The sequence below is a fragment of the Eriocheir sinensis genome, chromosome 1, assembly GCF_024679095.1.
Source record: "Eriocheir sinensis breed Jianghai 21 chromosome 1, ASM2467909v1, whole genome shotgun sequence".
In the NCBI taxonomy this organism is placed as follows: domain Eukaryota; kingdom Metazoa; phylum Arthropoda; class Malacostraca; order Decapoda; family Varunidae; genus Eriocheir; species Eriocheir sinensis.
Window position 1 is genome coordinate 29,811,437 of NC_066509.1, and position 26,619 is coordinate 29,838,055.

A 26,619-nucleotide genomic window follows, 5' to 3' on the forward strand; every position below is an offset into this window, starting at 1 on the left:
GTGTGTGTGTGTGTGTGTGTCCTCGTCCGTCTGTTTGTGCGTATTTTTTTTTTCTATATATATCGTGGTGGTTACGTTTTAGTGTTATTTATATCAGTATCATTTTTGTATTATTTCTATTTTATCATGTATACTAGTTATTTTTTCCCTTTATTTGTCTTGCTTCTTGTTTATGTGTTATCAGTGTTATGAGTATTAGTATTAGTGTAATTTCTGTATTGTTTCTGTGTTGTCATGTTTTAGTCGTTATCATTTTTCTCCTCATTTCCTTCTTTTTTGTTTTCATCATCATCATCATCGTCAGCATCATCGGTTAGCCTAATGCCGTCTTCGTAACGTAACTAATGCTGCGAGAAATTTTTCTTGGCGAGCATTATCATTGTGGATTAAGTTGCATTTTCTTCGCATTATTATGATCATGCTGTATGTTTTTGGCGTCATTATTTTCTTTCTTGATCGTTAGTCTTTCGTTTGTCCAGTTTTACTTTTTTTTTCTATGGAGTTTACGTAGAGTGACTATGTATATATTTTTATGGATTGTTATTTCTATTGTTGTTTGTTTTATTATAGCTGTTACTATTGTATTTTTATTAATGTTATTTATTTTTCACTTCTGAGCGTTATCGTCAGTGTTAATGTTTTTTCTTATTTATCTCTCCCGTGGAAGGAACTATTATAGCATTTCTTAGCCTCAAATAAATGCCACCCACCTCTAGTACGCTCGTTTTATACGTTACGGATATTATAGTCAATCAAACGTTCACTGCGTCACAAATACCTACGTTATCTCACCCTTCTCCCACCTGTCAAAGCCACTCCTACCAATGCCACCCACCTCTAGTACGCCTGTTTTATACGCTACAGATATTATTGTCAATCAAACGTTTATTACTGTGCCTCAAATACGTTACCCCACCCTTCTCCCAATCAATACCACCGCCTGTTTTATATGGTACAGATATTATAGTCAATCAAACGTTCACTGCGTCACAAATACGTTATCCCACCCTTCTCCCACCTATCAAAGACCCTAAATGAATCACCTGAAATTTATATACGGTTGTCACGCGAGGCCTCGGGAACACAAGAGCGATCAGAAACCCTCGCATTAACCATGAAAAGAGGCGGAGGATCTCTGGGCCGAGGGAAAGGTGAAGAGCAAGGAGGATAGAAGAGAGGTAGGGTCATATTAAACACAGCGGCGCCCAAACACACACATTTAACAATGCTTTCGTAGCGTATTTGGCATTTCCAGGGACGGTTTTATAACCTTGGTGGTAGTCTGACCCTTCTTCTGTACCATGCACGTGAAGAACCCGTCATGAAAACCCGATTAATCTCCTTTTCGGTCTCTTGAAGTAATTGATGTGAGAGGCCGGAGCGTCTGAGAATACCGACCGTAGTGTCATGCAGGTCGGAAAGGGATCCATAATGCCTAATAGAAAAAGTTCATGCCATAATTTTTACTACAGCGGTCTTAGGGAGTGGCGATACCTGTCCCCTGCCTTCCTTGGTCCGGAGCCGCGCGTCTGCCTGAGTCTCCCCTTCAAGGCGGCGCCGGTGGTCTCTTTGTCGGGGCGGCTCGTGTGTCTCAGTTACCATTGTTCTCGATAGCCTAAGTTAATTATTTGTGCGTTTCTGTATCATGAGTTGGTTATTATACGCAAGAAAATGATGTAGGAAATCAAACTTAATCGTTAGGATATGAAAATAACGTAACTGGGTCCCTTTTGTGTTATGGAGGTGCATAATTTAAGCCTTATATCATTATAATTTATAAATCTATTCTATTTTCAAAACTGTTTTTAATATGAAAACCTAATTACAAAAACATATTACGTACGTATAAAGCATGTTTACTTAATAATAAAGAAAATTTTGCATATTTCCGATTTTACCTTGCTCAGGTGTTAGTCAGAGGTGAATATAATGTCGCCTCAACATCAGAAACGTTAGCTTTGCGCAGTGGCAGTATCGTAACCAATGAGGTTCATCCGAGGTGCGATTATTGCTAGTTGAAAACTTTTCCCAATACCCCGCCTGGGCGACTTGAAATATAGTCGGCCAAGGCAATTTTTGTTAGCCCAGCTTTGGGCTAAAAAATCTGACTATTATCTGACACATTGCTGAAAGACCAAAGTACTGTCTATAATCCATGCAGCAATATCTGTCATCACACGAGAATGACAAGCCGTGGCCCCCGTTGCGTTATGAAGGATAGGGAGCAGCAGCACCGCCGCCCAGCCACACCCACCACAGGCAGGTGGGCCGCAAGCCGTGTCTTACAGAGTAGCCAGACTGATGTGGCACGACATGGGACGCCTATCTTTTTATCTTCGTCTGGAGTCTGCACCACGCCGGCCCTGTGGCACCGCTCGGAAAGGGGAGAGCGAATGGAGGAATAGGAGACTGACACGAAAATATTGTTAGGGAGGCAAAGGACGAGAGGGAAAAAGGAAAAAAAAACACATGAATGACGGTAACCAAAAGAATTCTCTCTCTCTCTCTCTCTCTCTCTCTCTCTCTCTCTCTCTCTCTCTCTCTCTCTCTCTCTCTCTCTCTCTCGACCACCACCACGTGTTATCCCTTCCTGCATACGGTGGTGGCGGCGGCAGTGTTTGTAGTGGTGGTGGTCCATGCTTCGGTTGAATGAACTCAGGACGACTCTTTCCCTCCCTTCCCTTTCCCTTCCCCCCTCCCTCCCTCTACCTGCTTTTCCCTTCAAATCTTTCCCTCTTACTTCCTTCTTTCCCTCCATCTGCCACGCTGTATCCACATTTCTCTCTCTTATTCATTTTCCTTTTTTCATCTTTCCTCTCTTGTTGAATGTTTTTCCTTCCCCTCCAACTTCTTTCCTTCTTCCTTCCATCTGTTTTGCAAGCTTTCTTTCTTTTCTTTCTCTCTAGTTTTATTTCTTTCCTTCTCTCTTCCGCTTCTTCTCTTCCTACTCCATCTCCTTTATTTCCTTTTCCCTCAACTTCCTTTCTTCCGTCCGTCTTCTTACGGTCTATAGGTCTTTCGTCACTTCTCTGTTTCACTCTATCATCCTCGTCAACTACATCCATCCAATCCTGTTGGTCAGGTACTTGTTGACACTTGTAATCATTGGATAGACAAACACTGAATAAACTTAAGTCCGTATACTCTGTGGAAAGTAACAGAGAGAGAACTAGTACGTGCGTACACGATACAGAGACGGGGTGAACTGGCCCCTGAGGCACTGCCAGCCTCTGAGGGGCGACAACGGTAAAAACCGCTGACACCGCGGGATTAGTGTTGCCCCAGGCAAGGTGCCTATATTCAGAACTAACATTACCCACATCTCCCTCCCCCCTTCACGCTCATAGTCCTAGTCTTGAGCGGGTGCCTTGGCTCTGAGCCGCTCCGAGCGACGGGGCACAGGGAGGTGAGGTGAGTCCGGGCGTGGAGGAGACTCGTCCGCGGCTGGGGTGTCGACTGCAGGGGGCGGAACCGGCGGAAGAAAACGGCGGTTCCTCCACAAGATGCGGCCGCTCGGCATCCGGACGTGATAGGCCCTAGACCGGCCGGCGCCCATTACCGTGCCCACCTTGTCCCAACGCTGCGTGGTTGGGTCCTGGATGCGCACGAGAACACCTATCTTCAGCGGCTGAAGCGGGCGAGCATGGGCGTCGTACCGGGCCTTGGCATCTCGGGCACGGGTAGCGGCGCGGCGGTCACAGCTCTCGGCTCTGGCCTGCCACTCCTTCGCGAAGGCTTTGGCATGGGCAGGGACACAGGAACGGAGAGGACAGCCGTACAAGACCTGGGCCGGGGAGTGGCGCGTGGAATTCGGTGTGTTACGCAGCTCCAGAAGGCCTTTTTCGAACGCCTCACAGTCGATGTTACCGGACGGGGCCACCTTCAGGATGAGGTGTTTAACTGCTTTCACTGCAGCCTCGGCGTGTCCGTTCGACTGTGGGTAGTTGGGCGATGACACGTTGTGGCGGACCCCCCAACGCTCCAGGAATTCCGCGAGCTCCCGGCTGGTGAACTGAGGGACTCCATCCGTCCGCAGACGCACAGGAACACCCAGATCACGGAAGAGGCGCCGGAAGTAGCGGATGGTGGCGGCAGACGTCGTGTCGGAGCCGCAGGTGACCACCACAGGCCAGCCAGAGAGTCGGTCGACGACGACTAGGAAGTGTTTCTCAGCCGCGGTGAAGAAGTCGGCCGACGCTTACTCGAAGGGCCTGGTGGGGTTGTCGTCGCACAACAAGTGCTCCTGCTGCTGGCTAGGTAGCATAACCTGGCACGGCTCACAGGCGCGGACAGTGCTGACGATGCCCGCGTCTATGCCGGGCCAATACACGGCCTGACGAGCGCGGCGCTTGGTGGCTTCGGCCCCGCGATGACAGGACACGGCGACGAAGGGCTGCAGGGACGACCACACGAGCACCATACAAGACGAGGTCCCCATCTGCGTAGAGGTCCTCCCGGAACTTCCAGTACGGGCGGAGGGCGTTGTGGAGGTCAAAGCGGTCGCGAGGAAACCCGGTCCGTACCTTCTCCAGGAGCTTGGTGTAGGAGGGGTCGTCGCGGGCCGCCTTCCGCAACTCCTCGAGTGCCAGATCCTCGTCAGGAGCTGACGAAAGCTGGGGGCGAGCGAGGGAGTTTACGGCCTGCAGAGTGACGCCGCTGCTGACGGAGAGGCTGGCATTCGTGCCGAGCATCTCGTCTTCTGGCGTCGGGCGGCTGACGGGAAAGCGGTAAAGGGCATCGGGGATGCAGAGGTCCTTGCCCGCACGCCACACCGCTGTGAAGATGAACGCCGAGATTTTCTCCTTCAGCCGCTGGAGGCGGGGATTCTCGACGGCGTCCAGCGTGTAGCTATTCAGGATCGGGACCAGGGGCCTGTGGTCGGTGATGAGGTCGAAGTGTTTTAGGCCAATCAGGTAAAACTTGCACATCGACATGGCCCATACCACTGCCAGTAGCTCCAGCTCGATTGTGGCGTAGCGAGTCTCGGTATCGGTGAGGAATCGCGAGCCACACTGGACCAGGCGGAACTTTCCTCCTCCGTGGTCCTGCAGGAGGGCGTAACCTACGCCGTACAGGCGCGAGGCGTCTGTCTGCAGGGTGGTGGGGAGAGCTGGGTTGAACGTGGCAAGGACCGGAGGACTTGACAGGGTCTCCTTCACCTTTTTGAAGGCCTGGTCATGGTCAGGTGTCCACGTGAACGTCCTTTTCGGGCTCATCAGGGGACGAAGAGGTAAGGCGGCGGCGGTGATGTCGGGAGAGAATTCTGCCAGCTGGTTCACCAATCCCATGAAGGACCTGAGATCCGTCAGATTGGCAGGCGTGGCGAAGTCTGCTATAGCTCGCACTTTCTCCGGGTCGGCCGCAATACCATCCCCTGAGAGCTGGTAACCGCAGAAGGACACAGTCGGAGCAGCCACGACAAACTTCTCGGGGTTGAGAGTGATGCCGTGCGTCCTGCACCGAGATAGTACCTTATCGATGCTGCGGAGGTGCGTGAGGTAGTCTTTGTCGGAGAGCAGCACGTCGTCCACTACCTTCACATAGTTGGTCACGCCTTGGAGTGCCGTGTCGCCGGGTAAACAGAAGGCGTCGCCCGTGGCGGCGAAACCCATGGGGCCTCGACAGTAGCGAAAACGTCCGTAAGGCGTGATGAAAGTGGTGAGTGGCTGATCTTCCTCTGCCAGCGGAATCTGCCAGTAACCACAAAGGGCGTCGACCGTCGTGAAGAACCGCGCCTCCGGGTCCACGCTCCGTATTGCTGTGAAGGGCGTGGGCGAAGGGTGGGCTGGACGGGACACCTGGCTCTTTAGCTTCGACAAGTCAGTGGTGATGCGGACGCCACCGTTAGGCTTGGCCACAGCCACTAAGGGGTGACACCAAGGGGATGGGTCGTCGCCCGCGGGGGCAATGACGCCTTGAGTCACCATAGAATCCAGTTCTTGGTTGACTGCATCCCTGAAGGCGAGAGGGATGACCCTGGGAGTGTGTATGGCGAACGGCTGCGCGTCCTCCCGCAGGTGGATTCTCATCGGGGGACCCGCCATCGCCTTCAATGGCGCGGTCTTTAAGGCCTCCTTCGTCACCAGCACGTCCGAGTACTCCTTCAGGCAATACTCCTTAGCTTCCGACGGGGACGTGTGGATATGGAGGGCGGGTGGTGGCTGTGTGTGCTGGCTCGGGTGAGGTGAGGAGGCCGCTGCGTGGGCGGCGCGCGGTGCGCTGCTGCCCCGCGCCTTCCTTACCCGGGCGGCGGCCGCGGCGGGGCCTTGGGAAGTCGGCGGGAACCACACCCAGCGCCTTGCAGTGCTCCCACGAGAGCAGAGGCGTGGTAAGAGAGGACTGCACGTCGATCCAGCCTTCACACGACCTATCGCCGTACGTGAGCTCTACTTGGAAGGAGCCCACCGCGGCTTGCATCTGTGAGTCGTCCGCGTTGTAATAGTTGATGGAGGGGGGCGGTTGCAAGTCGCGTTGGTGGAGGCCTAAGCTCTTGAGGTGCTGAAGGCCTATCACCGTAACATCAGCGCCGGTGTCGGATATCACGTCAATCCGGCCAGACGTGTCGCCCTGGGTGACAGCGACGCGGATGGTGGGGGAAGGTTGGGCCCTGGGGCGCGTGTTGGAGTCCACTCGCCAGACGTGGCCCGCACGCTCCTCGGAGTGGCGCGGGGCCGTGTCGGGTGGCGGCGTCCGAACCACGCCAAGGGAAGGACCCTTCCTCGGTTTGGGTTTTTTGGGCTTGTTGAGGCTGCAGAATCGGTCGTAGTGCCCCACGCGAAGGCACACGCCGCATTGAACCCCTTTGGCGGAACACCTAACGGTGTACATCCTGTGCCCCTCGCGGCCACAACCGTGAAAAGGTGCCGCGGCGGCTGGGCACGGCTTGGAGCCGTGCTGCGTGCCACAGCTGATGCAGGCTGTGCTGGAGGGGGGCGTGGATGTTTTGGCACCAGCTTTCTCCGCGTGGGCCGCCTTCTTACCCTTCTTGTACTGTGAGACGCCTCTCACGGCAGTGGACGGTGTCTCTATTTCAGAGTACGTCACATCGGTGGCCTCGTACGACCGACATTTCGTCACTGTCTCTTGAAGCGTGCGGGAGGCGTCCATGGTGATAAGCTCTCGCCTCAACTCCCCGTTGCGAACTCCGATCAACAAGGCATGCTTCATCCCAGCGCTGGCATGTGTTTACCTGTGTTACCTGGCTCAAACATAAAGGAGCAACTTAACAAACCTTCACTCCTTCACCCGGTCCAAGCGCTGGCGTTTACCTGTGTCACCTGGCTCAGACATCAGGACCAACTTAACAAACCTTCACTACTTCGCCCGGTCCAAGCGCTGGCATGTGATTACCTGTGTTACCTGCCTCAAAGATGAAAGCCAGTTCACCTTTCTTGTCAACGGCCACACCACGTTGAAAACACCGCTTCTCGTCCGATCAGCGAAGTTAAGCGACGTTGGGTCTGGATAGTACTTGGATGGGTGACCGCCTGGGAACACCAGATGCTGTTGGCATCCCTCTTTTTATTTAATTTCTCTTATCTTTTCACTTTGCGGTCCTGGTGACTCTTTTCTTTTCATATAGCCTTCGGCCTTTCGTTATGTTTTCTATTTTTTTTTTCTTTTCCATTTAATATTTAGCCTTTCGTTTTGCACCCCTGTTCTTTTCTTTTCCTTTAGCTTTTAGCCTTTCTTTTGCATTCCTCTTTTCTTTTCATCTAGGTCTTAGCCTTTCGCTTTGCATCCCTGTTTTCTTTTTATTTAGCTTTTGGACTTTCGTTTTGCACCATTTCTTTTCATTAAGCATTTCGTTTTCCGTCCCTTTTTTTTTCTTTGTATTTAGCTGAGCCTTTCGTTTTTGAAAATTTTGACGCTGGTTACGTAACCTTATTTATTCATTCATTCATTCATTTCTTTCTTTCTTTCTTTCTTTATTTATTTTTACTTCAACGGGGTCCCAGCGCTGGCATGTGTTTACCTGTGTTACCTGGCTCAAACATAAAGGAGCAACTTAACAAACCTTCACTCCTTCACCCGGTCCAAGCGCTGGCGTTTACCTGTGTCACCTGGCTCAGACATCAGGACCAACTTAACAAACCTTCACTACTTCGCCCGGTCCAAGCGCTGGCATGTGATTACCTGTGTTACCTGCCTCAAAGATGAAAGCCAGTTCACCTTTCTTGTCAACGGCCACACCACGTTGAAAACACCGCTTCTCGTCCGATCAGCGAAGTTAAGCGACGTTGGGTCTGGATAGTACTTGGATGGGTGACCGCCTGGGAACACCAGATGCTGTTGGCATCCCTCTTTTTATTTAATTTCTCTTATCTTTTCACTTTGCGGTCCTGGTGACTCTTTTCTTTTCATATAGCCTTCGGCCTTTCGTTATGTTTTCTATTTTTTTTTCTTTTCCATTTAATATTTAGCCTTTCGTTTTGCACCCCTGTTCTTTTCTTTTCCTTTAGCTTTTAGCCTTTCTTTTGCATTCCTCTTTTCTTTTCATCTAGGTCTTAGCCTTTCGCTTTGCATCCCTGTTTTCTTTTTATTTAGCTTTTGGACTTTCGTTTTGCACCATTTCTTTTCATTAAGCATTTCGTTTTCCGTCCCTTTTTTTTCTTTGTATTTAGCTGAGCCTTTCGTTTTTGAAAATTTTGACGCTGGTTACGTAACCTTATTTATTCATTCATTCATTCATTTCTTTCTTTCTTTATTTATTTTTACTTCACCGGGGTCCCAGCGCTGGCATGTGTTTACCTGTGTTACCTGGCTCAAACATAAAGGAGCAACTTAACAAACCTTCACTCCTTCACCCGGTCCAAGCGCTGGCGTTTACCTGTGTCACCTGGCTCAGACATCAGGACCAACTTAACAAACCTTCACTACTTCGCCCGGTCCAAGCGCTGGCATGTGATTACCTGTGTTACCTGCCTCAAAGATGAAAGCCAGTTCACCTTTCTTGTCAACGGCCACACCACGTTGAAAACACCGCTTCTCGTCCGATCAGCGAAGTTAAGCGACGTTGGGTCTGGATAGTACTTGGATGGGTGACCGCCTGGGAACACCAGATGCTGTTGGCATCCCTCTTTTTATTTAATTTCTCTTATCTTTTCACTTTGCGGTCCTGGTGACTCTTTTCTTTTCATATAGCCTTCGGCCTTTCGTTATGTTTTCTATTTTTTTTTCTTTTCCATTTAATATTTAGCCTTTCGTTTTGCACCCCTGTTCTTTTCTTTTCCTTTAGCTTTTAGCCTTTCTTTTGCATTCCTCTTTTCTTTTCATCTAGGTCTTAGCCTTTCGCTTTGCATCCCTGTTTTCTTTTTATTTAGCTTTTGGACTTTCGTTTTGCACCATTTCTTTTCATTAAGCATTTCGTTTTCCGTCCCTTTTTTTTTCTTTGTATTTAGCTGAGCCTTTCGTTTTTGAAAATTTTGACGCTGGTTACGTAACCTTATTTATTCATTCATTCATTCATTTCTTTCTTTCTTTATTTATTTTTACTTCACCGGGGTCCCAGCGCTGGCATGTGTTTACCTGTGTTACCTGGCTCAAACATAAAGGAGCAACTTAACAAACCTTCACTCCTTCACCCGGTCCAAGCGCTGGCGTTTACCTGTGTCACCTGGCTCAGACATCAGGACCAACTTAACAAACCTTCACTACTTCGCCCGGTCCAAGCGCTGGCATGTGATTACCTGTGTTACCTGCCTCAAAGATGAAAGCCAGTTCACCTTTCTTGTCAACGGCCACACCACGTTGAAAACACCGCTTCTCGTCCGATCAGCGAAGTTAAGCGACGTTGGGTCTGGATAGTACTTGGATGGGTGACCGCCTGGGAACACCAGATGCTGTTGGCATCCCTCTTTTTATTTAATTTCTCTTATCTTTTCACTTTGCGGTCCTGGTGACTCTTTTCTTTTCATATAGCCTTCGGCCTTTCGTTATGTTTTCTATTTTTTTTTCTTTTCCATTTAATATTTAGCCTTTCGTTTTGCACCCCTGTTCTTTTCTTTTCCTTTAGCTTTTAGCCTTTCTTTTGCATTCCTCTTTTCTTTTCATCTAGTTCTTAGCCTTTCGCTTTGCATCCCTGTTTTCTTTTTATTTAGCTTTTGGACTTTCGTTTTGCACCATTTCTTTTCATTAAGCATTTCGTTTTCCGTCCCTTTTTTTTTTCTTTGTATTTAGCTGAGCCTTTCGTTTTTGAAAATTTTGACGCTGGTTACGTAACCTTATTTATTCATTCATTCATTCATTTCTTTCTTTTTTTTTTTTTTTTTTACTTCACCGGGGTCCCAGCGCTGGCATGTGATTACCTGTGTTACCTGGCTCAAACATAAAGGAGCAACTTAACAAACCTTCACTCCTTCACGCTGGCGTTTACCTGTGTCACCTGGCTCAGACATCAGGACCAACTTAACAAACCTTCACTACTTCGCCCGGTCCAAGCGCTGGCATGTGATTACCTGTGTTACCTGCCTCAAAGATGAAAGCCAGTTCACCTTTCTTGTCAACGGCCACACCACGTTGAAAACACCGCTTCTCGTCCGATCAGCGAAGTTAAGCGACGTTGGGTCTGGATAGTACTTGGATGGGTGACCGCCTGGGAACACCAGATGCTGTTGGCATCCCTCTTTTTATTTAATTTCTCTTATCTTTTCACTTTGCGGTCCTGGTGACTCTTTTCTTTTCATATAGCCTTCGGCCTTTCGTTATGTTTTCTATTTTTTTTTTCTTTTCCATTTAATATTTAGCCTTTCGTTTTGCACCCCTGTTCTTTTCTTTTCCTTTAGCTTTTAGCCTTTCTTTTGCATTCCTCTTTTCTTTTCATCTAGGTCTTAGCCTTTCGCTTTGCATCCCTGTTTTCTTTTTATTTAGCTTTTGGACTTTCGTTTTGCACCATTTCTTTTCATTAAGCATTTCGTTTTCCGTCCCTTTTTTTTTCTTTGTATTTAGCTGAGCCTTTCGTTTTTGAAAATTTTGACGCTGGTTACGTAACCTTATTTATTCATTCATTCATTCATTTCTTTCTTTCTTTTTTTTTTTTTTTTTTTACTTCACCGGGGTCCCAGCGCTGGCATGTGATTACCTGTGTTACCTGGCTCAAACATAAAGGAGCAACTTAACAAACCTTCACTCCTTCACCCGGTCCAAGCGCTGGCGTTTACCTGTGTCACCTGGCTCAGACATCAGGACCAACTTAACAAACCTTCACTACTTCGCCCGGTCCAAGCGCTGGCATGTGATTACCTGTGTTACCTGCCTCAAAGATGAAAGCCAGTTCACCTTTCTTGTCAACGGCCACACCACGTTGAAAACACCGCTTCTCGTCCGATCAGCGAAGTTAAGCGACGTTGGGTCTGGATAGTACTTGGATGGGTGACCGCCTGGGAACACCAGATGCTGTTGGCATCCCTCTTTTTATTTAATTTCTCTTATCTTTTCACTTTGCGGTCCTGGTGACTCTTTTCTTTTCATATAGCCTTCGGCCTTTCGTTATGTTTTCTATTTTTTTTTTCTTTTCCATTTAATATTTAGCCTTTCGTTTTGCACCCCTGTTCTTTTCTTTTCCTTTAGCTTTTAGCCTTTCTTTTGCATTCCTCTTTTCTTTTCATCTAGGTCTTAGCCTTTCGCTTTGCATCCCTGTTTTCTTTTTATTTAGCTTTTGGACTTTCGTTTTGCACCATTTCTTTTCATTAAGCATTTAGTTTTCCTTCCTTTTTTTTCTTTTCATTTAGCTCAGCCTTTCATTTTGAAATTTGTGACGCTTGTTACATAACTTTATTTGTTTATTTATTTATTCATTCCTTTATTTCTTTATTTTTACTTCACCGGGGTCCCAGCGCTGGCATGTGTTTACCTGTGTTACCTGGCTCAAACATAAGGAGCAACTTAACAAACCTTCACTACTTCACCCGGTCCAAGCGCTGGCGTTTACCTGTGTCACCTGGCTCAGACATCAGGACCAACTTAACAAACCTTCACTACTTCGCCCGGTCCAAGCGCTGGCATGTGATTACCTGTGTTACCTGCCTCAAAGATGAAAGCCAGTTCACCTTTCTTGTCAACGGCCACACCACGTTGAAAACACCGCTTCTCGTCCGATCAGCGAAGTTAAGCGACGTTGGGTCTGGATAGTACTTGGATGGGTGACCGCCTGGGAACACCAGATGCTGTTGGCATCCCTCTTTTTATTTAATTTCTCTTATCTTTTCACTTTGCGGTCCTGGTGACTCTTTTCTTTTCATATAGCCTTCGGCCTTTCGTTATGTTTTCTATTTTTTTTTTCTTTTCCATTTAATATTTAGCCTTTCGTTTTGCACCCCTGTTCTTTTCTTTTCCTTTAGCTTTTAGCCTTTCTTTTGCATTCCTCTTTTCTTTTGATCTAGGTCTTAGCCTTTCGGTTTGCATCCCTGTTTTCTTTTTATTTAGCTTTTGGACTTTCGTTTTGCACCATTTCTTTTCATTAAGCATTTCGTTTTCCGTCCCTTTTTTTTTCTTTGTATTTAGCTGATCCTTTCGTTTTTGAAAATTTTGACGCTGGTTACGTAACCTAATTTATTCATTCATTTCTTTCTTTCTTTATTTATTTTTACTTCACCGGGGTCCCAGCGCTGGCATGTGTTTACCTGTGTTACCTGGCTCAAACATAAAGGAGCAACTTAACAAACCTTCACTCCTTCACCCGGTCCAAGCGCTGGCGTTTACCTGTGTCACCTGGCTCAGACATCAGGACCAACTTAACAAACCTTCACTACTTCGCCCGGTCCAAGCGCTGGCATGTGATTACCTGTGTTACCTGCCTCAAAGATGAAAGCCAGTTCACCTTTCTTGTCAACGGCCACACCACGTTGAAAACACCGCTTCTCGTCCGATCAGCGAAGTTAAGCGACGTTGGGTCTGGATAGTACTTGGATGGGTGACCGCCTGGGAACACCAGATGCTGTTGGCATCCCTCTTTTTATTTAATTTCTCTTATCTTTTCACTTTGCGGTCCTGGTGACTCTTTTCTTTTCATATAGCCTTCGGCCTTTCGTTATGTTTTCTATTTTTTTTTCTTTTCCATTTAATATTTAGCCTTTCGTTTTGCACCCCTGTTCTTTTCTTTTCCTTTAGCTTTTAGCCTTTCTTTTGCATTCCTCTTTTCTTTTCATCTAGTTCTTAGCCTTTCGCTTTGCATCCCTGTTTTCTTTTTATTTAGCTTTTGGACTTTCGTTTTGCACCATTTCTTTTCATTAAGCATTTCGTTTTCCGTCCCTTTTTTTTTTCTTTGTATTTAGCTGAGCCTTTCGTTTTTGAAAATTTTGACGCTGGTTACGTAACCTTATTTATTCATTCATTCATTCATTTCTTTCTTTCTTTTTTTTTTTTTTTTTTTTACTTCACCGGGGTCCCAGCGCTGGCATGTGATTACCTGTGTTACCTGGCTCAAACATAAAGGAGCAACTTAACAAACCTTCACTCCTTCACCCGGTCCAAGCGCTGGCGTTTACCTGTGTCACCTGGCTCAGACATCAGGACCAACTTAACAAACCTTCACTACTTCGCCCGGTCCAAGCGCTGGCATGTGATTACCTGTGTTACCTGCCTCAAAGATGAAAGCCAGTTCACCTTTCTTGTCAACGGCCACACCACGTTGAAAACACCGCTTCTCGTCCGATCAGCGAAGTTAAGCGACGTTGGGTCTGGATAGTACTTGGATGGGTGACCGCCTGGGAACACCAGATGCTGTTGGCATCCCTCTTTTTATTTAATTTCTCTTATCTTTTCACTTTGCGGTCCTGGTGACTCTTTTCTTTTCATATAGCCTTCGGCCTTTCGTTATGTTTTCTATTTTTTTTTCTTTTCCATTTAATATTTAGCCTTTCGTTTTGCACCCCTCTTCTTTTCTTTTCCTTTAGCTTTTAGCCTTTCTTTTGCATTCCTCTTTTCTTTTCATCTAGTTCTTAGCCTTTCGCTTTGCATCCCTGTTTTCTTTTTATTTAGCTTTTGGACTTTCGTTTTGCACCATTTCTTTTCATTAAGCATTTCGTTTTCCGTCTCTTTTTTTTTTCTTTGTATTTAGCTGAGCCTTTCGTTTTTGAAAATTTTGACGCTGGTTACGTAACCTTATTTATTCATTCATTCATTCATTTCTTTCTTTCTTTTTTTTTTTTTTTACTTCACCGGGGTCCCAGCGCTGGCATGTGAGTTTACCTGTGTTACCTGGCTCAAACATAAGGAGCAACTTAACAAACCTTCACTACTTCACCCGGTCCAAGCGCTGGCGTTTACCTGTGTCACGTGGCTCAGACATCAGGACCAACTTAACAAACCTTCACTACTTCGCCCGGAGCAAGCGCTGGCATGTGATTACCTGTGTTACCTGCCTCAAAGATGAAAGCCAGTTCACCTTTCTTGTCAACGGCCACACCACGTTGAAAACACCGCTTCTCGTCCGATCAGCGAAGTTAAGCGACGTTGGGTCTGGATAGTACTTGGATGGGTGACCGCCTGGGAACACCAGATGCTGTTGGCATCCCTCTTTTTATTTAATTTCTCTTAACTTTTCACTTTGCGGTCCTGGTGACTCTTTTCTTTTCATATAGCTTTCGGCCTTTCGTTATGTTTTCTATTTTTTTTCTCTTCCATTTAATTTTTAGCCTTTCGTTTTGCACCCCTCTTCTTTTCTTTTCCTTTAGCTTTTAGCCTTTCTTTTGCATTCCTCTTTTCTTTTCATCTGGGTCTTAGCCTTTCGCTTTGCATCCCTCTTTTCGTTTTATTTAGCTTTTGGACTTTCGTTTTGCACCATTTCTTTTCATTAAAGCATTTCGTTTTCCGTCCCTTTTTTTTTCTTTCTATTTAGCTGAGCCTTTCGTTTTTTTAAAATTTTGACGCTGGTTACGTAACCTTATTTATTCATTCATTCATTTCTTTCTTTCTTTTTTTTTTTTTTTTTTTACTTCACCGGGGTCCCAGCGCTGGCATGTGTTTACCTGTGTCACCTGGCTCAAACATAAAGGAGCAACTTAACAAACCTTCACTCCTTCACCCGGTCGCAGCGCTGGCGTTTACCTGTGTCACCTGGCTCAAATATCAGGACCAACTTAACAAACCTTCACTACTTCACCCGGTCCAAGCGCTGGCATGTGATTACCTGTGTTACCTGCCTCAAAGATGAAAGCCAGTTCACCCTTCTTGTCAACGGCCACACCACGTTGAAAACACCGCTTCTCGTCCGATCAGCGAAGTTAAGCGACGTTGGGTCTGGATAGTACTTGGATGGGTGACCGCCTGGGAACACCAGATGCTGTTGGCATCCCTCTTTTTATTTAATTTCTCTTAACTTTTCACTTAGCGGTCCTGGTGACTCTTTTCTTTTCATATAGTTTTCGGCCTTTCGTTATGTTTTCAATTTTTTTTTTCTTTTCCATTTAATTTTTAGCCTTTCGTTTTGCACCCCTCTTCTTTTCTTTTCGTTTAGCTTTTAGCCTTTCTTTTGCATTCCTCTTTCCTTTTCATCTAGGTCTTAGCCTTTCGCTTTGCATCCGTCTTTTCGTTTTATTTAGCTTTCGGACTTTCGTTTTGCACCATTTCTTTTCATTAGGCATTTCGTTTTCCGTCCCTTTTTTTTCTTTGTATTTAGCTGAGCCTTTCGTTTTTGAAAATTTTGACGGTGGTTACGTAACTTTATTTATTTATTCATTCATTCATTTATTTATTTTGACTTCACCGGGGTCCCAGCGCTGGCATGTGTTTACCTGTGTTACCTGGCTCAAACATAAGGAGCAACTTAACAAACCTTCACTACTTCACCCGGTCCAAGCGCTGGCGTTTACCTGTGTCACCTAGCTCAGACATCAGGACCAACTTAACAAACCTTCACTACTTCGCCGGCCCCGGTCCAAGCGCTGGCATGTGATTACCTGTGTTACCTGCCTCAAAGATGAAAGCCAGTTCACCCTTCTTGTCAACGGCCACACCACGTTGAAAACACCGCTTCTCGTCCGATCAGCGAAGTTAAGCGACGTTGGGTCTGGATAGTACTTGGATGGGTGACCGCCTGGGAACACCAGATGCTGTTGGCATCCCTCTTTTTATTTAATTTCTCTTAACTTTTCACTTTGCGGTCCTGGTGACTCTTTTCTTTTCATATAGTTTTCGGCCTTTCGTTATGTTTTCTATTTTTTTTCTTTTCCATTTAATTTTTAGCCTTTCGTTTTGCACCCCTCTTCTTTTCTTTTCCTTTAGCTTTTAGCCTTTCTTTTGCATTCCTCTTTTCTTTTCATCTGGGTCTTAGCCTTTCGCTTTGCATCCCTCTTTTCGTTTTATTTAGCTTTTGGACTTTCGTTTTGCACCATTTCTTTTCATTAAAGCATTTCGTTTTCCGTTCCTTTTTTTTTCTTTCTATTTAGCTGAGCCTTTCGTTTTTGAAATTTTTGACGCTGGTTACGTAACTTTATTTATTTATTCATTCATTTATTTATTTATTTTTACTTCACCGGGGTCCCAGCGCTGGCATGTGAGTTTACCTGTGTTACCTGGCTCAAACATAAGGAGCAACTTAACAAACCTTCACTACTTCACCCGGTCCAAGCGCTGGCGTTTACCTGTGTCACGTGGCTCAGACATCAGGACCAACTTAACAAACCTTCACTACTTCGCCCGGTCCAAGCGCTGACATGTGATTACCTGTGTTACCTGCCTCAAAGATGAAAGCCAGTTCACCTTTCTTGTCAACGGCCACACCACGTTGAAAACACCGCTTCTCGTCCGATCAGCGAAGTTAAGCGACGTTGGGTCTGGATAGTACTTGGATGGGTGACCGCCTGGGAACACCAGATGCTGTTGGCATCCCTCTTTTTATTTAATTTCTCTTAACTTTTCACTTTGCGGTCCTGATGACTCTTTTCTTTTCATATATCTTTCGGCCTTTCGTTATGTTTTCTATTTTTTTCTTTTCCATTTAATTTTAGCCTTTCGTTTTGCACCCCTCTCCTTTTCTTTTCCTTTAGCTTTTAGCCTTTCTTTTGCATTCCTCTTTTCTTTTCATCTAGGTCTTAGCCTCTCGCTTTGCATCCCTGTTTTCGTTTTATTTAGCTTTTGGACTTTCGTTTTGCACCATTTCTTTTCCTTAAGCATTTCGTTTTCCGTCCCTTTTTTTTTTGTTTGTTTTTTGTTTTCATTTAGCTCAGCCTTTCGTTTTGAAAAAAAATGACGCTGGTTACGTAACTTTATTTATTTATTCATTCCTTTATTTCTTTCTTTCTTTTATTTTACTTCACCGGGGTCCCAGCGCTGGCATGTGTTTACCTGTGTCACCTGGCTCAAACATAAAGGAGCAACTTAACAAACCTTCACTACTTCACCCGGTCACAGCGCTGGCATTTACCTGTGTCACCTGGCTCAAACATCAGGACCAACTTAACAAACCTTCACTACTTCGCCCGGTCCAAGCGCTGACATGTGATTACCTGTGTTACCTGCCTCAAAGATGAAAGCCAGTTCACCTTTCTTGTCAACGGCCACACCACGTTGAAAACACCGCTTCTCGTCCGATCAGCGAAGTTAAGCGACGTTGGGTCTGGATAGTACTTGGATGGGTGACCGCCTGGGAACACCAGATGCTGTTGGCATCCCTCTTTTTATATAATTTCTCTTAACTTTTCACTTTGCGGTCCTGATGACTCTTTTCTTTTCATAAAGCATTCGGCCGTTCGTTATGTTTTCTATTTTTTTGTCTTTTCCATTTACTATTTAGACTTTCGTTTTGCACCCCTCTCCTTTTCTTTTCCTTTAGCTTTTAGCCTTTCTTTTGCATTCCTCTTTTCTTTTCATCTAGGTCTTAGCCTCTCGCTTTGCATCCCTGTTTTCGTTTTATTTAGCTTTTGGACTTTCGTTTTGCACCATTTCTTTTCCTTAAGCATTTCGTTTTCCGTCCCTTTTTTTTTTTTTGTTTTGTTTTCATTTAGCTCAGCCTTTCGTTTTGAAAAAAATGACGCTGGTTACGTAACTTTATTTATTTATTCATTCCTTTATTTCTTTCTTTCTTTTTTTTTTTTTATTTTTACTTCACCGGGGTCCCAGCGCTGGCATGTGATTACCTGTGTTACCTGGCTCAAACATAAAGGAGCAACAACAAACCTTCACTACTTCACCCGGTCCAAGCGCTGGCATTTACCTGTGTCACCTGGCTCAAACATCAGGACCAACTTAACAAACCTTCACTACTTCGCCCGGTCCAAGCGCTGACATGTGATTACCTGTGTTACCTGCCTCAAAGATGAAAGCCAGTTCACCTTTCTTGTCAACGGCCACACCACGTTGAAAACACCGCTTCTCGTCCGATCAGCGAAGTTAAGCGACGTTGGGTCTGGATAGTACTTGGATGGGTGACCGCCTGGGAACACCAGATGCTGTTGGCATCCTTTTTTATTTAATTTCTCTTAACTTTTCACTTTGCGGTCCTGTTGACTCTTTTCTTTTCATATAGCTTTCGGCCTTTCCTTATGTTTTCTATTTTTTTTCTTTTCCATTTAATTTTTAGCCTTTCGTTTTGCACCCCTCTTCTTTTCTTTTCCTTTAGCTTTTAGCCTTTCTTTTGCATTCCTCTTTTCTTTTCATCTAGGTCTTAGCCTTTCGCTTTGCATCCCTGTTTTCTTTTTATTTAGCTTTTGGACTTTCGTTTTGCACCATTTCTTTTCATTAAGCATTTCGTTTTCCGTCCCTTTTTTTTTTCTTTGTATTTAGCTGAGCCTTTCGTTTTTGAAAATTTTGACGCTGGTTACGTAACCTTATTTATTCATTCATTCATTCATTTCTTTCTTTCTTTTTTTTTTTTTTTTTTTACTTCACCGGGGTCCCAGCGCTGGCATGTGAGTTTACCTGTGTTACCTGGCTCAAACATAAGGAGCAACTTAACAAACCTTCACTACTTCACCCGGTCCAAGCGCTGGCGTTTACCCGTGTCACGTGGCTCAGACATCAGGACCGCCCTTCACTACTTCGCCCGGAGCAAGCGCTGGCATGTGATTACCTGTGTTACCTATCTCAAAGATGAAAGCCAGTTCACCTTTCTTGTCAACGGCCACACCACGTTGAAAACACCGCTTCTCGTCCGATCAGCGAAGTTAAGCGACGTTGGGTCTGGATAGTACTTGGATGGGTGACCGCCTGGGAACACCAGATGCTGTTGGCATCCCTCTTTTTATTTAATTTCTCTTAACTTTTCACTTTGCGGTCCTGGTGACTCTTTTCTTTTCATATAGCTTTCGGCCTTTCGTTATGTTTTCTATTTTTTTTCTTTTCCGTCTAATTTTTAGCCTTTCGTTTTGCACCCCTCTTCTTTTCTTTTCCTTTAGCTTTTAGCCTTTCTTTTTCATTCCTCTTCTCTTTTCATCTAGGTCTTAGCATTTCCCTTTGCATCCCTGTTTTCGTTTTATTTAGCTTTTGGACTTTCGTTTTGCACCATTTCTTTTCCTTAAGCATTTCGTTTTCCGTCCCTTTTTTTTCTTTTCAATTAGCTCAGCCTTTCGTTTTGCAAAAAAAATGACGCTGGTTACGTAACTTTATTTATTTATTCATTCCTTTATTTCTTTATTTTTACTTCACCGGGGTCCCAGCGCTGGCATGTGTTTACCTGTGTTACCTGGCTCAAACATAAAGGCAACTTAACAAAACTTCACTACTTCACCCGGTCCAAGCGCTGGCGTTTACCTGTGTCACGTGGCTCAGACATCAGGACCAACTTAACAAACCTTCACTACTTCGCCCGGAGCAAGCGCTGGCATGTGATTACCTGTGTTACCTATCTCAAAGATGAAAGCCAGTTCACCTTTCTTGTCAACGGCCACACCACGTTGAAAACACCGCTTCTCGTCCGATCAGCGAAGTTAAGCGACGTTGGGTCTGGATAGTACTTGGATGGGTGACCGCCTGGGAACACCAGATGCTGTTGGCATCCCTCTTTTTATATAATTTCTCTTAACTTTTCACTTTGCGGTCCTGATGACTCTTTTCTTTTCATATAGCTTTCGGCCTTTCGTTATGTTTTCTATTTTTTTTCTCTTCCATTTAATTTTTAGCCTTTCGTTTTGCACCCCTCTTCTTTTCTTTTCCTTTAGCTTTTAGCCTTTCTTTTGCATTCCTCTTTTCTTTTCATCTAGGTCTTAGCCTCTCGCTTTGCATCCCTGTTTTCGTTTTATTTAGCTTTTGGACTTTCGTTTTGCACCATTTCTTTTCCTTAAGCATTTCGTTTTCCGTCCCTTTTTTTTTTTTTTTTTTGTTTTCATTTAGCTCAGCCTTTCGTTTTGAAAAAAAATGACGCTGGTTACGTAACTTTATTTATTTATTCATTCCTTTATTTCTTTATTTCTTTATTTTTACTTCACCGGGGTCCCAGCTGGCATGTGTTTACCTGTGTTACCTGGCTCAAACATAAAGGCAACAACAAACCTTCAGTACTTCACCCGGTCCAAGCGCTGACATTTACCTGTGTCACCTGGCTCAAACATCAGGACCAACTTAACAAACCTTCACTACTTCACCCGGTCCAAGCGCTGGCATGTGTTTACCTGTGTTACCTGCCTCAAAGATGAAAGCCAGTTCACCTCTCTCGTCAACGGCCACACCACGTTGAAAACACCGCTTCTCGTCCGATCAGCGAAGTTAAGCGACGTTGGGTCTGGATAGTACTTGGATGGGTGACCGCCTGGGAACACCAGATGCTGTTGGCATCCCTCTTTTTATTTGATTTCTTTTCACTTTGCGGTCCTGTTGACTCTTTTCTTTTCATATAGCTTTCGGCCTTTCCTTATGTTTTCTATTTTTTTTCTTTTCCATTTAATTTTTAGCCTTTCGTTTTGCACCCCTCTTCTTTTCTTTTCCTTTAGCTTTAAGCCTTTCTTTTGCATTCCTCTTTTCTTTTCATCTAGGTCTTAGCCTTTCGCTTTGCATCCCTCTTTTCGTTTTATTTAGCTTTTGGACTTTCGTTTTGCACCATTTCTTTTCATTAAGCATTTCGTTTTCCGTCCTTTTTTTTTCTTTTCATTTAGCTCAGCCTTTCGTTTTGAAAATTTTGACGCTGGTTACGTAACTTTATTTATTTATTCATTAATTCCTTTATTTCTTTATTTTTACTTCACCGGGGTCCCAGCGCTGGCATGTGTTTACCTGTGTCACCTGGCTCAAACATAAAGGAGCAACTTAACAAACCTTCACTCCTTCACCCGGTCGCAGCGCTGGCGTTTACCTGTATTACCTGGCTCAAACATCAGGACCAACTTGACAAACCTTCATTACTTCACCCGGTCCAAGCGCTGGCATGTGTTTACCTGTGTTACCTGCCTCAAAGATCAAAGCCAGTTCACTTTTCTCGTCAACGGCCACACCACGTTGAAAACACCGATCAGCGAAGTTAAGCGACGTTGGGTCTGGATAGTACTTGGATGGGTGACCGCCTGGGAACACCAGATGCTGTTGGCATCCATCTTTTTTATTTACTTTCTCTTAACTTTTCACTTTGCGCTCCTGGTGACTCTTTTCTTTTCATATAGCTTTGGGCCTTTCGTTATGTTTTATATTTTTTTCTTTTCCATTTAACTTTAAGCCTTTCGTTTTGCACCCCTCTTCTTTTCTTTTCATTTAGCTTTTAGCGTTTCTTTTGCATTCCTCTTTTCTTTTCATCAAGGTCTTAGCCTTTCGCTCTGCATCCCTCTTTTCGTTTTATTTAGCTTTTGGACTTTCGTTTTGCACCATTTCTTTTCATTAAGCATTTCGTTTTCCGTCCTTTTTTTTTCTTTTCATTTAGCTCAGCCTTTCGTTTTGAAAATTTTGACGCTGGTTACGTAACTTTATTTATTTATTAATTAATTTATTTATTTTTACTTCACTGGGGTCCCAGCGCTGGCATGTGTTTACCTATGTTACCTGGCTCAAACATAAGGAGCAACTTAACAAACCTTCACTACTTCACCCGGTCCAAGCGCTGGCATTTACCTGTGTCACCTGGCTCAAACATCAGTACCCAAACCTTCACTACTTCGCCCGGTCCAAGCGCTGGCATGTGATTACCTGTGTTACCTGCCTCAAAGATGAAAACCAGTTCACCTTTCTCGTCAACGGCCACACCACGTTGAAAACACCGCTTCTCGTCCGATCAGCGAAGTTAAGCGACGTTGGGTTTGGATAGTACTTGGATGGGTGACCGCCTGGGAACACCAGATGCTGTTGGCATCCCTCTTTTTATTTAATTTCTCTTAACTTTTCACTTTGCGGTCCTGGTGACTCTTTTCATATAGCTTTCGGCCTTTCGTTATGTATTTTTTTTTGTTTTCCATTTAATTTTTAGCCTTTCGTTTTGCACCCCTCTTTTCTTTTCCTTTAGCTTTTAGCATTTCTTTTGCATTCCTCTTTTCTTTTCCTCTAGGGAGTAGGCTTTCGCTTTGCATCCCTGTTTTCGTTTTATTTTGGCTTTGGACTTTCGTTTTGCACCATTTCTTTTCCTTATGCATTTCGTTTTCCGTCCCTTTTTTTTTCTTTTGATTTAGCTCAGCCTTTCGTGTTGAAAATTTTGACGCTGGTTACGTAACTTTATTTATTTATTCATTCATTTATTTATTTTTTTATTTTACTTCACCGGGTCCCAGCGCTGGCATGTGTTTACCTGTGTTACCTGGCTCAAACATAAGGAGCAACAACAAACCTTCACTACTTCACCCGGTCCAAGCGCTGGCGTTTACCTGTGTCACCTGGCTCAAAGATCAGGACCAACTTAAGAAACCTTCACTACTTCGCCCGGTCCAAGCGCTGGCATGTGATTACCTGTGTTACCTGCCTCAAAGATGAAAGCCAGTTCACCTTTCTCGTCAACGGCCACACCACGTTGAAAGCACCGCTTCTCGTCCGATCAGCGAAGTTAAGCGACGTTGGGTCTGGATAGTACTTGGATGGGTGACCGCCTGGGAACACCAGATGCTGTTGGCATCCGTCTTTTTATTTAATTTCTCTTAACTTTTCACTTTGCGGTCCTGGTGACTCTTTTCTTTTCATATAGCTTTCGGCCTTTCGTTATGTTTTCTATTTTTTTTTCTTTTCCATTTAATTTTTAGCCTTTCTTTTTGCACCCCTCTTCTTTTCTTTTCCTTTAGCTTTTAGCCTTTCTTTTGCATTCCTCTTTTCTTTTCATCTAGGTCTTAGCCTCTCGCTTTGCATCCCTGTTTTCGTTTTATTTAGCTTTTGGACTTTCGTTTTGCACCATTTCTTTTCCTTAAGCATTTCGTTTTCCGTCCCTTTTTTTTTTTTTTTTTTTTTTTCATTTAGCTCAGCCTTTCGTTTTGAAAAAAAATGACGCTGGTTACGTAACTTTATTTATTTATTCATTCCTTTATTTCTTTATTTTTACTTCACCGGGGTCCCAGCGCTGGCATGTGTTTACCTGTGTTACCTGGCTCAAACATAAGGACCAACTTAACAAACCTTCACTACTTCACCCGGTCCAAGCGCTGGCATTTACCTGTGTCACCTGGCTCAAACATCAGGACCAACTTAACAAACCTTCACTACTTCGCCCGGTCCAAGCGCTGACATGTGATTACCTGTGTTACCTGCCTCAAAGATGAAAGCCAGTTCACCTTTCTTGTCAACGGCCACACCACGTTGAAAACACCGCTTCTCGTCCGATCAGCGAAGTTAAGCGACGTTGGGTCTGGATAGTACTTGGATGGGTGACCGCCTGGGAACACCAGATGCTGTTGGCATCCCTCTTTTTATATAATTTCTCTTAACTTTTCACTTTGCGGTCCTGATGACTCTTTTCTTTTCATATATCTTTCGGCCTTCCGTTATGTTTTCTATTTTTTTTCTCTTCCATTTAATTTTTAGCCTTTCGTTTTGCACCCCTCTCCTTTTCTTTTCCTTTAGCTTTTAGCCTTTCTTTTGCATTCCTCTTTTCTTTTCATCTAGGTCTTAGCCTCTCGCTTTGCATCCCTGTTTTCGTTTTATTTAGCTTTTGGACTTTCGTTTTGCACCATTTCTTTTCCTTAAGCATTTAGTTTTCCGTACCTTTTTTTTTCTTCCATTTAGCTGAGCCTTTCGTTTTGAAAATTTTGACGCTGGTTACGTAACTTATTTATTTATTTATTCATTAATTATTTTTTTTTATTTTACTTCACCGGGGTCCCAGCGCTGGCATGTGTTTACCTGTGTTACCTGGCTCAAACATAAAGGAGCAACTTAACAAACCTTCACTACTTAACCTGGTCCAAGCGCTGGCGTTTACCTGTGTCACCTGGCTCAAACATCAGGACCAACTTAACAAACCTTCACTACTTCGCCCGGTCCAAGCGCTGGCATGTGATTACCTGTGTTACCTGCCTCAAAGATGAAAGCCAGTTCACCTTTCTTGTCAACGGCCACACCACGTTGAAAACACCGCTTCTCGTCCGATCAGCGAAGTTAAGCGACGTTGGGTCTGGATAGTACTTGGATGGGTGACCGCCTGGGAACACCAGATGCTGTTGGCATCCCTCTGTTTATATAATTTATCTTAACTTATCACTTTTCGGTCCTGATGACTCTTATAATTTCATATATCTTTCGGCCTTTCGTTATGTTTTCTATTTTTTTCTTTTCCATTTAATTTTAGCCTTTCGTTTTGCACCCCTCTCCTTTTCTTTTCCTTTAGCTTTTAGCCTTTCTTTTGCATTCCTCTTTTCTTTTCATCTAGGTCTTAGCCTCTCGCTTTGCATCCCTGTTTTCGTTTTATTTAGCTTTTGGACTTTCGTTTTGCACCATTTCTTTTCATTAAGCATTTCGTTTTCCGTCCTTTTTTTTTCTTTCCATTTAGCTGAGCCTTTCGTTTTGGAAATTTTGACGCTGGTTACGTAACTTTATTTATTTATTTATTAATTAATTATTTCTTTATTTTTACTTCACCGGGGTCCCAGCGCTGGCATGTGTTTACCTGTGTTACCTGGCTCAAACATAAGGACCAACTTAACAAACCTTCACTACTTCACCCGGTCCAAGCGCTGGCATTTACCTGTGTCACCTGGCTCAAACATCAGGACCAACTTAACAAACCTTCGCTACTTCACCCGGTCCAAGCGCTGGCATGTGTTTACCTGTGTTACCTGCCTCATAGATGAAAGTCAGTTCACCTTTCTCGTCAACGGCCACACCATTTTGAAAACACCGCTTTTCGTCCGATCAGCGAAATTAAGCGACGTTGGGTCTGGATAGTACTTGGATGGGTGACCGCCTGGGAACACCAGATGCTGTTGGCATCCTTTTTTTTATTTAATTTCTCTTAACTTTTCACTTTGGGGTCCTGGTGACTCTTTTCTTTTCATATAGCTTTCGGCCTTTCGTTATGTTTTATATTTTTTTTCTTTCGTTTTGCACCCCTCTTCTTTTCTTTTCATTTAGCTTTTAGCGTTTCTTTTGCATTCCTCTTTTCTTTACATCTATGTCTTAGCCTCTCGCTTTGCATCCCTGTTTTATATTTATTTAGATTTTGGACTTTCGTTTTGCACCATTTCTTTTCATTAAGCATTTCGTTTTCCGTCCTTTTTTTTTCTTTTCATTTAGCTCAGCCTTTCGTTTTGAAAATTTTGACGCTGGTTACGTAACTTTATTTATTTATTAATTAATTAATTTATTTTTACTTCACCGGGGTCCCAGCGCTGGCATGTGTTTACCTGTGTTACCTGGCTCAAACATAAGGACCAACTTAACAAACCTTCACTACTTCACCCGGTCCAAGCGCTGGCATTTACCTGTGTCACCTGGCTCAAACATCAGGACCAACTTAACAAACCTTCACTACTTCGCCCGGTCCAAGCGCTGACATGTGATTACCTGTGTTACCTGCCTCAAAGATGAAAGCCAGTTCACCTTTCTTGTCAACGGCCACACCACGTTGAAAACACCGCTTCTCGTCCGATCAGCGAAGTTAAGCGACGTTGGGTCTGGATAGTACTTGGATGGGTGACCGCCTGGGAACACCAGATGCTGTTGGCATCCCTCTTTTTATATAATTTCTCTTAACTTTTCACTTTGCGGTCCTGATGACTCTTTTCTTTTCATATATCTTTCGGCCTTCCGTTATGTTTTCTATTTTTTTCTTTTCCATTTAATTTTTAGCCTTTCGTTTTGCACCCCTCTTCTTTTCTTTTCCTTTAGCTTTTAGCCTTTCTTTTGCATTCCTCTTTTCTTTTCATCTAGGTCTTAGCCTCTCGCTTTGCATCCCTGTTTTCGTTTTATTTAGCTTTTGGACTTTCGTTTTGCACCATTTCTTTTCCTTAAGCATTTCGTTTTCCTTCCCTTTTTTTCTTTTCGTTTAGCTCAGCCTTTCGTTTTGAAATTTTTGACGCTGGTTACGTAACTTTATTTATTTATTAATTAATTAATATATTTATTTATTTTTACTTCACCTGGGTCCCAGCGCTGGCATGTGTTTACCTGTGTTACCTGGCTCAAACATAAGGAGCAAATTAACAAACCTTCACTACTTCACCCGGTCCAAGCGCTGGTGTTTACCTGTGTCACCTGGCTCAGACATCAGGACCAACTTAACAAACCTTCACTACTTCGCCCGGTCCAAGCGCTGGCATGTGATTACCTGTGTTACCTGCCTCAAAGATGAAAGCC

General features: G+C 44.4%; 1 protein-coding gene, 25 non-coding genes and 1 pseudogene across 26 annotated transcripts; 26 read left to right on the plus strand and 1 right to left on the minus strand.

The window, feature by feature from the left end:
- Positions 1-1,954: 1,954 nt before the first annotated feature.
- Positions 1,955-2,095, plus strand: LOC126997619 (U4 spliceosomal RNA). The gene has a single exon (XR_007752222.1). It is a non-coding gene; the product is annotated as a U4 spliceosomal RNA (small nuclear RNA).
- Positions 2,096-6,088: 3,993 nt separating this feature from the next.
- On the minus strand, positions 6,089-26,525 carry LOC126995934 (uncharacterized). Its single transcript, XM_050855841.1, has 2 exons — positions 26,431-26,525; positions 6,089-7,189 (listed from the first exon to the last, which is right to left on the minus strand). The coding sequence occupies exon 2, from the start codon at positions 7,165-7,167 to the stop codon at positions 6,118-6,120; it is 1,050 nt and encodes a 349-aa protein (XP_050711798.1). The 5' UTR covers positions 7,168-7,189; positions 26,431-26,525; the 3' UTR covers positions 6,089-6,117.
- Positions 7,394-7,512, plus strand: LOC126997429 (5S ribosomal RNA). Its single transcript, XR_007752103.1, has one exon. It is a non-coding gene; the product is annotated as a 5S ribosomal RNA (ribosomal RNA).
- On the plus strand, positions 8,180-8,298 carry LOC126997490 (5S ribosomal RNA). Its single transcript, XR_007752152.1, has one exon. It is a non-coding gene; the product is annotated as a 5S ribosomal RNA (ribosomal RNA).
- On the plus strand, positions 8,956-9,074 carry LOC126997535 (5S ribosomal RNA). The gene has a single exon (XR_007752171.1). It is a non-coding gene; the product is annotated as a 5S ribosomal RNA (ribosomal RNA).
- LOC126997586 (5S ribosomal RNA) lies at positions 9,733-9,851 on the plus strand. The gene has a single exon (XR_007752210.1). It is a non-coding gene; the product is annotated as a 5S ribosomal RNA (ribosomal RNA).
- LOC126997603 (5S ribosomal RNA) lies at positions 10,501-10,619 on the plus strand. Its single transcript, XR_007752215.1, has one exon. It is a non-coding gene; the product is annotated as a 5S ribosomal RNA (ribosomal RNA).
- LOC126997643 (5S ribosomal RNA) lies at positions 11,285-11,403 on the plus strand. Its single transcript, XR_007752237.1, has one exon. It is a non-coding gene; the product is annotated as a 5S ribosomal RNA (ribosomal RNA).
- Positions 12,055-12,173, plus strand: LOC126997647 (5S ribosomal RNA). Its single transcript, XR_007752240.1, has one exon. It is a non-coding gene; the product is annotated as a 5S ribosomal RNA (ribosomal RNA).
- Positions 12,825-12,943, plus strand: LOC126997650 (5S ribosomal RNA). The gene has a single exon (XR_007752243.1). It is a non-coding gene; the product is annotated as a 5S ribosomal RNA (ribosomal RNA).
- On the plus strand, positions 13,610-13,728 carry LOC126997655 (5S ribosomal RNA). Its single transcript, XR_007752246.1, has one exon. It is a non-coding gene; the product is annotated as a 5S ribosomal RNA (ribosomal RNA).
- Positions 14,391-14,509, plus strand: LOC126997658 (5S ribosomal RNA). The gene has a single exon (XR_007752247.1). It is a non-coding gene; the product is annotated as a 5S ribosomal RNA (ribosomal RNA).
- On the plus strand, positions 15,171-15,289 carry LOC126997665 (5S ribosomal RNA). The gene has a single exon (XR_007752253.1). It is a non-coding gene; the product is annotated as a 5S ribosomal RNA (ribosomal RNA).
- Positions 15,940-16,058, plus strand: LOC126997678 (5S ribosomal RNA). Its single transcript, XR_007752257.1, has one exon. It is a non-coding gene; the product is annotated as a 5S ribosomal RNA (ribosomal RNA).
- On the plus strand, positions 16,706-16,824 carry LOC126997684 (5S ribosomal RNA). Its single transcript, XR_007752269.1, has one exon. It is a non-coding gene; the product is annotated as a 5S ribosomal RNA (ribosomal RNA).
- LOC126997688 (5S ribosomal RNA) lies at positions 17,488-17,606 on the plus strand. Its single transcript, XR_007752282.1, has one exon. It is a non-coding gene; the product is annotated as a 5S ribosomal RNA (ribosomal RNA).
- Positions 18,277-18,395, plus strand: LOC126997691 (5S ribosomal RNA). Its single transcript, XR_007752285.1, has one exon. It is a non-coding gene; the product is annotated as a 5S ribosomal RNA (ribosomal RNA).
- On the plus strand, positions 19,050-19,168 carry LOC126997695 (5S ribosomal RNA). Its single transcript, XR_007752289.1, has one exon. It is a non-coding gene; the product is annotated as a 5S ribosomal RNA (ribosomal RNA).
- Positions 19,812-19,930, plus strand: LOC126997700 (5S ribosomal RNA). The gene has a single exon (XR_007752291.1). It is a non-coding gene; the product is annotated as a 5S ribosomal RNA (ribosomal RNA).
- LOC126997704 (5S ribosomal RNA) lies at positions 20,587-20,705 on the plus strand. Its single transcript, XR_007752293.1, has one exon. It is a non-coding gene; the product is annotated as a 5S ribosomal RNA (ribosomal RNA).
- Positions 21,346-21,453, plus strand: LOC126997563 (5S ribosomal RNA; annotated as a pseudogene).
- On the plus strand, positions 22,085-22,203 carry LOC126997273 (5S ribosomal RNA). The gene has a single exon (XR_007751963.1). It is a non-coding gene; the product is annotated as a 5S ribosomal RNA (ribosomal RNA).
- Positions 22,835-22,953, plus strand: LOC126997718 (5S ribosomal RNA). Its single transcript, XR_007752327.1, has one exon. It is a non-coding gene; the product is annotated as a 5S ribosomal RNA (ribosomal RNA).
- Positions 23,608-23,726, plus strand: LOC126997708 (5S ribosomal RNA). Its single transcript, XR_007752296.1, has one exon. It is a non-coding gene; the product is annotated as a 5S ribosomal RNA (ribosomal RNA).
- On the plus strand, positions 24,373-24,491 carry LOC126997714 (5S ribosomal RNA). The gene has a single exon (XR_007752298.1). It is a non-coding gene; the product is annotated as a 5S ribosomal RNA (ribosomal RNA).
- LOC126997514 (5S ribosomal RNA) lies at positions 25,135-25,253 on the plus strand. The gene has a single exon (XR_007752167.1). It is a non-coding gene; the product is annotated as a 5S ribosomal RNA (ribosomal RNA).
- Positions 25,871-25,989, plus strand: LOC126997716 (5S ribosomal RNA). The gene has a single exon (XR_007752306.1). It is a non-coding gene; the product is annotated as a 5S ribosomal RNA (ribosomal RNA).
- Positions 26,526-26,619: the final 94 nt, after the last annotated feature.